This window comes from Pyrus communis, chromosome 10, assembly GCF_041283825.1.
Source record: "Pyrus communis isolate YQ-2024b chromosome 10, ASM4128382v1, whole genome shotgun sequence".
Lineage (NCBI taxonomy): Eukaryota > Viridiplantae > Streptophyta > Magnoliopsida > Rosales > Rosaceae > Pyrus > Pyrus communis.
Genome location: NC_142574.1, coordinates 9,032,163 through 9,041,203, shown reverse-complemented (window position 1 = coordinate 9,041,203; position 9,041 = coordinate 9,032,163). Strand labels below are relative to the sequence as shown.

Here is a 9,041-nt window from a genome sequence, read left to right as displayed (position 1 = left end):
GTCAACTTTCAATTGCATGAAAAATAAAGACTGATTAAGAGGACAAGAAACAAAAAATATAAAATCAATTGACAATCGGTTCTTTATGCTATTGCATGGTTCTTTTCCTGTCATTTCAGTTTTTGATGGGTCATACTGAACTCTTTAAATAAAAATTGGGAAATGATTTCCGCAATCTCCTCCTTCTGTGCACTCTGTTTAAATAAAAACTTACGAGTGCACGTATCATGAGAAATCGCAATACGCCAAATGGTACAGCTTGGTTTTCAATTGAATTGAAGCCATGGAGAAGTTTTACAACACTGAGGCAAATCAAGCATGTTTCAAGGCAACTAAACAGATGTTGGAGACAAGATAATTTAGTGTGTACAATGCATCCAAGGAGTTGAAGAATATTGTAATCGCCCATTTCGGCAAACTAACTACAGCTTTACACTCGAATATCAACACAGCATTCGAACTGGTAACCAAGCTTTTGCACCTGCAGTGTCCGGCAAGTTTGAACCCGTCTTCACGAATTGGCCAGAAGGGTCATTTAACATGTATGCCAAAGCGGATTGTAAAACGCCCTTTTTTGAACATCCAAATCTCATCTGGATAAAAACCGTACATAAATAATGCTTCGTATCTTCACTATGCTTTTACAAACGCCCGGCTGGACACACCATGCAACAATTTCACAAACCCAAGGAAGCTTAGCTTCCCATCAGTGTGCCTAATCCAGTCATGGAGAACCACATGAAGTGGGATGGAAGGACCAAGCCCAAGTTCCTGAATCACAATTTGGAGAGAGTATGAATAACAGTAGTCTCAGTCCAGTACATTACCGATTGAACAGAGCCTTATAAATCTTTCGTTCCAGAGGGCCCAAATTAAAAACCAAATCAACATCAAATTCTTGACACGAAGGGCAGATGCCACCAGAATGCAGATGCATGGGATGTGCTCATATCTTAGAAATTAAAAACTCTAGGCGAAAATATGCTATGGGAGCATGGGCATTCAATTTCAGCTCATCTTCAGTTTGGTCCTTTTTCTATTGTTTCAGTTCGATCTTTCAAATTTTTAAGTGAAGCAATGCAGTCTTTTGTGCACCAAAATCATGCTTTTGTTTTCACTAGTTATTGTGGTCCATGGTTTACTGACATAATGCACTAACTGCTGCATTGATGACAAAAGTCGGTCAAAGAACATATGCAACTAAGCTGACCAGATTGCTTAAATTCGAAATAATAAAAAGACCAAACTGAAATTTTAATCAAAATCTAAGCACCAAAAGTATAGTTTATCCAAAACTCTACTTCTCCCTCCCTACACCGTTCTTTTAACCAAAAGTATGTTACTTAAGAAATGTAACGAGTAAAACCGACACTTCTAGATATGTCAGCAAGTCCAATTCATAAGTAACATACTATATTATACTCAGAAATCGACCTTATGATTACTAAGCTTTCAACTAACATATAGCAGACTGCAAATGTGGCATTAAAATTTCAACTTACCGAAGCAAGTTCTTCAATGACAATTGCCCTGTTTCCATCCTTCTCGAAAAGTTCATATGCACATCGAGCATGTTGTTCCCAGCGATCAAGTGCCTCGAGCTGATGAACACTTAATGCAGCTGCACAGAACTCATCAAAATCCATTCTTCTGTATTGAAGTGCATTTAGCTGTCATGGGAGAAGTACTAACCAGTCAGTACTTTTATAACCTATTGAGCCTAATACCATAGAAATATTCACAGAAGCAACCAAGTTATTACCGATGAAATGAGATCAGGAATGCGGGACTCCTTCATTGCGTCTGTAGCATTTTTTGTGAGGACCTATCCAGGAAAAATAAAAAAGAATACTTTAATTATCAACTTATCTCTCTGTGTGTGTTTTAGAGAGAGAGAGAGAGAGAGAGAGAGAGAGAGAGAGAGAGAGATACCAACCATTCTAATATTTTCAAGAGTTATAGTGCCATTTTTGTTTGGCTCCAATAGAGCAAACTGCTCCTTCAGATAAAATAGTTCATCCACAGTCAATGTCTTAGACAAGGCCTGTCACGTCAATTTACAGAAATGAAACGTTAAGAGAGTGATTAAATACGTCTCAATATATAAAGTATAAAAAGATACACTAAATAAACAAAAATAAATAATTAAAAACACAACTACACAAACACATAGAAGAGTAATTTGGATGAAGCAATCATCAAGCATTAACCGATAACATCTCAGAAACCTCTCTTATTTCCAGTAATTATACACATGACCTTATAGACAAAAAATGAGAACAGATAATTATCGGTTTTACCGAGTCGTCATTATTAGTTAATGGAATACTAATAATTACTTTCCAATTCTATATTTTTTAAGAGGCACAAACAAAAATCCCATTCATCAAGAAAACTAACCCAATCATTTGACTTGATATACAAAGTTCTTAAGACCAAGAATCTGATTCAGCATGCAAAATTCGAGAAAAAGTTCTCACTTTTCGTCAGTGAAAACATATACACACCCTTAAAGCAGCCTTCCGAAGGGATGATGATCGCAGATAAGCCTTCATGAGTCTAAATACTAAAATATCAAGTGGCACTTTTATGTCACCATAATTCCGGATCCAAGGATGACCTGCCAAAAAAAAAAAAAAAAGTTATAGCCAGTGACCCAGGAAAATGGTAGCAGAAACTTATCCAATCATACAGACATGGAAAACTCACTTAGAGCCTGAGCTGCTGTCATTCGTTTCCGAGGGTCCTTGTTCAATAAACGTTTGACAAAGTCCTTCGCTTCAAGAGATAAAGTGGGCCAAGGTGCTTCATCAAAACTTGGATCAGCTTTCAAGACCGCCCGAAAAATTCCAGACTCAGTCCGGGACCAAAATGGACGGCTACCACATAAGAGAATATATGCTATTACACCAATACTCCATACATCAGCCTCTGTACTATAAGATCTATGTAGAACTTCGGGTGCGACATAGTATGCACTTCCAACAATATCATTAAGCCTCTCGTCTGTAAGACAGAAATGATATTAAAACCCTATCCAAAATCAAAAGACTGAGAGATCGATAACAAAACAAGCTAAAATATTGAAGAAAGGACAAACCTGGTCTGGCAAAATCAGACAAGCCAAAGTCAATGGCTTTCAACTGGGAATTCTCATCTTTGGCGGTATACAAAAAGTTCTGATAACAAAAATGAAAAAAAAAATAGCATTAGGTTAACATAAAGAGAATTAGATTACAACCAACAATAACAAATATATCAAGTATAAGATAATAAAAAACTGCCAAGAACTTCTAGCTTTCATGATGATACATATATCAAGGTATCTGAGTATATGAGTGGAATATAAGCCGATTAACTAGTTTGAATTTTTGGAAACCCTACACTTCCCACATAAATGTCTTTTCAACAAGCACATAAGTTAAAATATTGAACAAGAAAATGTAGGTCAGGTCTCAGCTCCAATTGTTCAAAACCAGATGCTGTAGGAACAGCTGCTGTGGATTTACCATTTCAACTGTCACTGAAATATTTCCCCTCCAAGCCAGACAGAACATAATGCCAGCTATATGATTAAACTAAAATTTATCAGATTTATATAACCATTATTTGTGTCAAGCTTTCTTTCCCCTGTCAAAAAAAACCACAAAATCTGGGAATCTGGGAACCTAAGGTGTGAACTGAGTAATTATGACACCCCGCAACAATCTATTGACAGATTGTATGAGACTGGAGGCGCCTAATAGTACTAACTACTAAAGTAAAAAGATTTTTTCCAGAAGACAAATAGGTTTTTGTCCTGCTACAGGACGATGTTTAATCTTAGTCCAGAAGACATCAACCATGTATAAGTACCAATCATTTTAAACAGTTGGGTAATTCAGGGCCAGATTGGAAAACTACAGATACAGTCAATTGAAACAGAAGGGGTTTCTATTGCAATCTCTCAGTTGTATAAAAGTAACCATTTGTCGTGTTGTTCAATTCCTTGTATACAGTCTTGGGGGTTGGCGAGGTGGAGGGACACTTAAATCTAAATCAAGTTTGTTCCGAGAATTCACCCCACCCCCCCACACATCCTCCCCCACCACCACCAAAAAAAAAAACAGGGGATGCTGCAGGGAAGTTTAACCAGCCTCATTCACTGCTAGAAATTCTGAACAACCCCTTCATTTAGTCACTTCAACTATCTCTGATAAGGGTACCTTTGTCCACATTGCCTACACCTGGATCTTCATTATAAACACGCATCTCATCTGCTAATTAGATAAAAAGAAAATTAGAGAGATTTATTCCACCTCTGGCTTAAGATCCCTGTGCACCACACCCTGGAGATGACAAAACGCGACAACATTCAGTATTTGCACCATGACAGTCTTCGCATCATCTTCCGAGTATTTCCCGCCCCTTCAGAAGAAACAGAATATCAAGTTAGTAGAAAAGAAAAAAATATCATCATCTGAAAGTCCCTATGGAAGATGTTTAATTTATATACCTTGAAAGTATTCTATCTAAAAGCTCTCCACCTTCACACAACCTGAAATGTCAGGAAAAAAAAAATGAATGCCATAGAGACGTCAAACATCTTTAAGAGGGAAGTAAACAATCTTCCTGTAAATTACATAAGAGAAAAAACAACTGAAGATGTTTAATTTATAACGCTAAATTTTTACCCAGTCAATCACTATTACTTGTGAAAGAAACCTAACCAGATGTAGTCTTAAACAGGAATTCAAACTTTTAACTTACTCCATTACTATGTAGACATTATCACTGTCTTCAAATGCATCATAGAACTTAACTAGATTGCTATGTCCAGTCAAGGCTCGCAATATCTTGACCTCCCTTCTCACATCCTCGATTGCAATAGCAGTTGTCATCTAACAACAAACAATACATTGTCATTAGAAGAAACCATAACAAAATAAAATACAGAAAATGCATGTATTAAAAGTAAAATCAACTACCAAAGCCACCTCACGTAAAACAACATCTCACAGCAATCATATCTTATGTTTCCCCTCCAAACTTACTCGGGAAACAGGAAAGTCAATTGTATACCAGTATTCCATCACTACTCATGATCTTGGACTTATTTTTCAAGGCAACTGGAATATTTACCTCATCCAATTTACATTGTTCAATGCTCATAATACCCAATCTACTTTACATGAATAAATTCACACTATTCTTTACAAAGATAATTCCCAGCATATGAGTCATACTTGCAGTTTATTAAAAACCACAAAGTTGTCAACTCCTATCCATAATTTTTTTTTTTTTTTTTTTTTTCACTTTTTACCCCTCTTTCTCTTACAGGGGACTTCTAGGGAAGGAAAGCAAAGTCCAGGGCTAGAAGTCATCATCTTTTTATTCTTTGATGAGGGAGTGGATAGATTGAGTCAACCTCCATGGATATTGGTTGAGTCCCTTAAACCTTTAGTATTGGTTGGACATACATCTTTGTAGCTTTGTCCAAAAGAATATATTGTCAATCATATACCTCCAATTACTGGTGAACCACCTCATGCTACATGATCATCAAAAACAAAACAATACAAGATTAAGTACAATGTTCCTTCCCTCTCGCAATAAGCGTCATACAATCTGTTGAGACTTCTGATCGTTAACCATGTACCGGGCCAAGATTGTGAAATGTGACCCACCAAAAGTTTTCGGCAGTTCCGGATGGCTGTAAGCATTGGGTTGTTACTGGCCATATCCGAACGGTGCTATATGATTTAGTTCAATTATACATCTGTGGGAAGGTCAAGACCACAATTTGGACCATGACTTTCGTTAATGAGTAGGTCCACAATCCACTCACAAACAATGGACTGTATTCTTTGTTCATCATGTAGAATGAACTGTCACATCTTAGGAACCGACGAAGTGTTATATGGCTGAGAAGCCATTAAAAAAAAAAAAAAAAAAAAAAAAAAAAAAAGTTGTAATTTATTCCTATACCCACTACATGGAATTCAATCAGTTACCAAAGATACACATTTTTTTAAAGAAAACAATGTACTTTCATTGAGGTGGATCAAGTAAGCCAAGAGATCAATACCTATTATTGACCAAAGAAAAGCAATAAACAAACAACTTGGTCACTTTACACCCCTTTCACTCAAAGTTCCAAGATGTAGAGTTGTATTTTTATTAATCCTTTTTTTTTTTTTTTTTGGTTAAATGCCTAATATTCCCTATCTAGAAGAACTAAACAACAGTCAATATGAACACATGACGAGATCTTGCAAGATCTTCCCTGTGCCACATGCAACCTCGAAGGATCTTCGACCTTACTTAGCTACGAAAGAACACAATCACACTGTAAACCACCACTCCCTGATCCCGAAGTAAAGATGAAAAGGACTTTGAAAAGAGAGTCAGAGAGTGCTCGAAATTGTTGGGAGGGAAAAGGATCACAAGCCGGTCCGTCGATCAGCTCGAGGAGTAGACCGAAGCCCACAACACCAAAAACAACATTAACAATAACAACGATTCAACATTGCCCTAAAATCTCAGGTTTTACCTTGAAGAATGACCAAAACATAAAAAAAAAACCCCAGATTTTATCAACCAAGATTAAGCAAATGAGAGCAAGAAAATCCAATCTTTACAAACAAATTATAGATTAACTAAAAATCATACATGCAAATAAGAGCATTAGGCCAAACCTTTGTTTTAGGGATGACCTTCACAGCGACCTGCTGACCCTTAAACTCCCCCTTTTTGTACCTAGCAGAGCAAGTATATCCAAAATGCCCTCGACCCAGTTCGTCCCCAACCTCCAATCGACTCGTTACCTCCTTGGAGAACCCAAACCTCTTGTCCAGCTCAACCCCATCCTCCTCCTCTCCGTCCTCCGGTATCGCCACTGAAGCCGATGCCTTTTTGCCCAGCCGCCGGGCGAGCACGGCCTTGATGTGCTTCGCCGGCGACGGAGGCGGAAAGGGTCGGCGGAAAAACCGGCTGGGGGTGGAAGTGGCGCTCTTGCTCCGCGACGGTGACGACTTCTTGAGGTAATGGGCAGGGCTGGGACTGTAGAAGGAGTAGAAGGGGGTCTGGGACTGGGACTGGGACTGGCGTGAAGCGACGTCGTCTCTCCGGTGGTGAGGGGTGTGGGATGGGAGGGATTTGGGGGTTTGGGAAGGGTGGTTTGGGTCATTTACGTCCCTTGGGGAATATGGGTTCTGCTTTGGAGGTTTCGAAGTGCAGACTCCCATGGCGGTTTCTGTGGTTTGAGAAGAGGAGTGAGAGAAAATGGGTGAAAGATTGAAGATTTAAGGCTTAATTGGGCAGCAAAAGCAGAAAAGCTGCTTAATTCAATGGTTATAGTTGTGGCATTGTGAACTGTGTGGGAGTGTAGTTCTAGCTCTAGCTCTAGCAATAGGATTTTTGTTTGTGAATGCTTGTAGGTGCTGCTGTTGCTCCACTTTTCTTGTGTTGTCGAGAGAGAGAGAGAGAGAGAGAGAGAGAGAGCAGGGGATGGTGGAGCTGTTGGAGTTAATAATAAAACGCAGGAAAAGGTGTAAATGTGTAGAGAGAGGGGAAGAGAGAATGGGTATTTGTTGGGGACGAGGACCAGGAGATGATGACTGAAGGAGATGAAAGTGTGGAAGTGAGCTGTAGATTGTAGTCTTGTGTGATCTCACTGGGCACGTGGCAAGCACATGACAATTTGGAATTTCGACCATCGAATTAAATACGTCAAACAAAAATAACAAATAAAATTAAACAATGATGTTTGAGAGGTTAAAAACGATATGTTTATCGTTTCTCGGCGAAATTAGAATTTGGGGGTTGGGGAAACTTGAGATTGGGTATTTTGGCACTTTGGGCGGTCTTTCGTCCATTAAAAATTCTACTTTTATCACTTATTTGTATTATCTCTTTAATAGAGATATGATCTATATGTGTTGACCGACCTACCTCTATTAGAGAGATAGTTCAAATAATAGTACAAATAAATGATAAATGTAGCATTATTTTTCTTCCATTCTTAAACATGACGCAAGGACAATGAAGGTCGCAAAAAATGGGAATCGCCATTGCCATTGGCAAAAGCAAGAAAAAGAAAAGTGATAAGAGTCCATTATACCTTGCTTAGATGTTGAAATATACTTTCCATATTAGATTTCATTTGCCCAGAAATGATTTGGATAGTCCATTTACTTGTCTAATAAACAGGGGGACCAACGTTGGCATCCATCAAAAAAAAACTACTCGACATTAACATATGAATAGCTACTATTTTTACGAGGAAATTGGAGTAATAGTTTTTGAATTGTAACTCAATTGTAGTTTTGATTCTTGAACTAGAACTTTATTAGATGTGATCTTGAATTTGATAAAATATAGAGTATTGGTCATTTCATGTTACCTCCGCTAGATAAAGTTCAGAGATAATTGCTACAGTTGAGTTAAAACTCAATTGAATTAAAGGTACACAAATTTTATAAAAGGCTTAATTACCCTATTGCCCCCTAAAAATGTTTGTGGGTATCATTTTGCAAACTAAATGACATAAGAGTTGATGATTGGATTATTAAACGTGTTCATTCTTATTAATGACACATCATATAGTTTGAAAATTTTATCTATAAATTTAATTTCTCTATCTTGACCAACCTCCTATATCATGTTTTGTGTCCCACTTTGCCATATGCGGTTTTGTTGTTAAGTTTTTTGGATTTGGATCCAGTTCAGACCTCTTTGTGAGGATCTTATGGATTTTTACGTCTTATCCATTCATTCTATATCATGCAATTAGAAATCATTTTTAATTTTTTATTTAAAATTAAATATAAACAGTACCTAACAAAAATTAGTCGCACGATGAATGAATAAGATGTGAAGATCCATAGAGGATCCTCATCTAAGTTTTCTATGTTGGTGTACCACAAATGGGTCCATTATTTGCTTGTTCGTATGCCAAGCGGGTGCCACATGTGCAAAAGATATTGTCTTTGAAACATTTTAAACAAACTACTACATTTACCATCTAATTGTACCATCACTTGTACCATCTCTCTAATAGA

The 9,041-nt window shown here is 37.6% G+C and overlaps 1 protein-coding gene across 1 annotated transcript; it reads right to left on the bottom strand.

Moving 5' to 3' along the window:
* Nucleotides 1-228: 228 nt before the first annotated feature.
* On the bottom strand, nt 229-7,617 carry LOC137728714 (CDPK-related kinase 5). Its single transcript, XM_068467462.2, has 11 exons — nt 6,678-7,617; nt 4,750-4,880; nt 4,496-4,537; nt 4,299-4,407; nt 3,101-3,179; nt 2,710-3,006; nt 2,508-2,620; nt 1,937-2,044; nt 1,763-1,825; nt 1,503-1,670; nt 229-771 (listed from the first exon to the last, which is right to left on the bottom strand). The coding sequence occupies exons 1-11, from the start codon at nt 7,224-7,226 to the stop codon at nt 634-636; spliced, it is 1,797 nt and encodes a 598-aa protein (XP_068323563.2). The 5' UTR covers nt 7,227-7,617; the 3' UTR covers nt 229-633.
* Between the last annotated feature and the right edge of the window lie 1,424 nt (nt 7,618-9,041).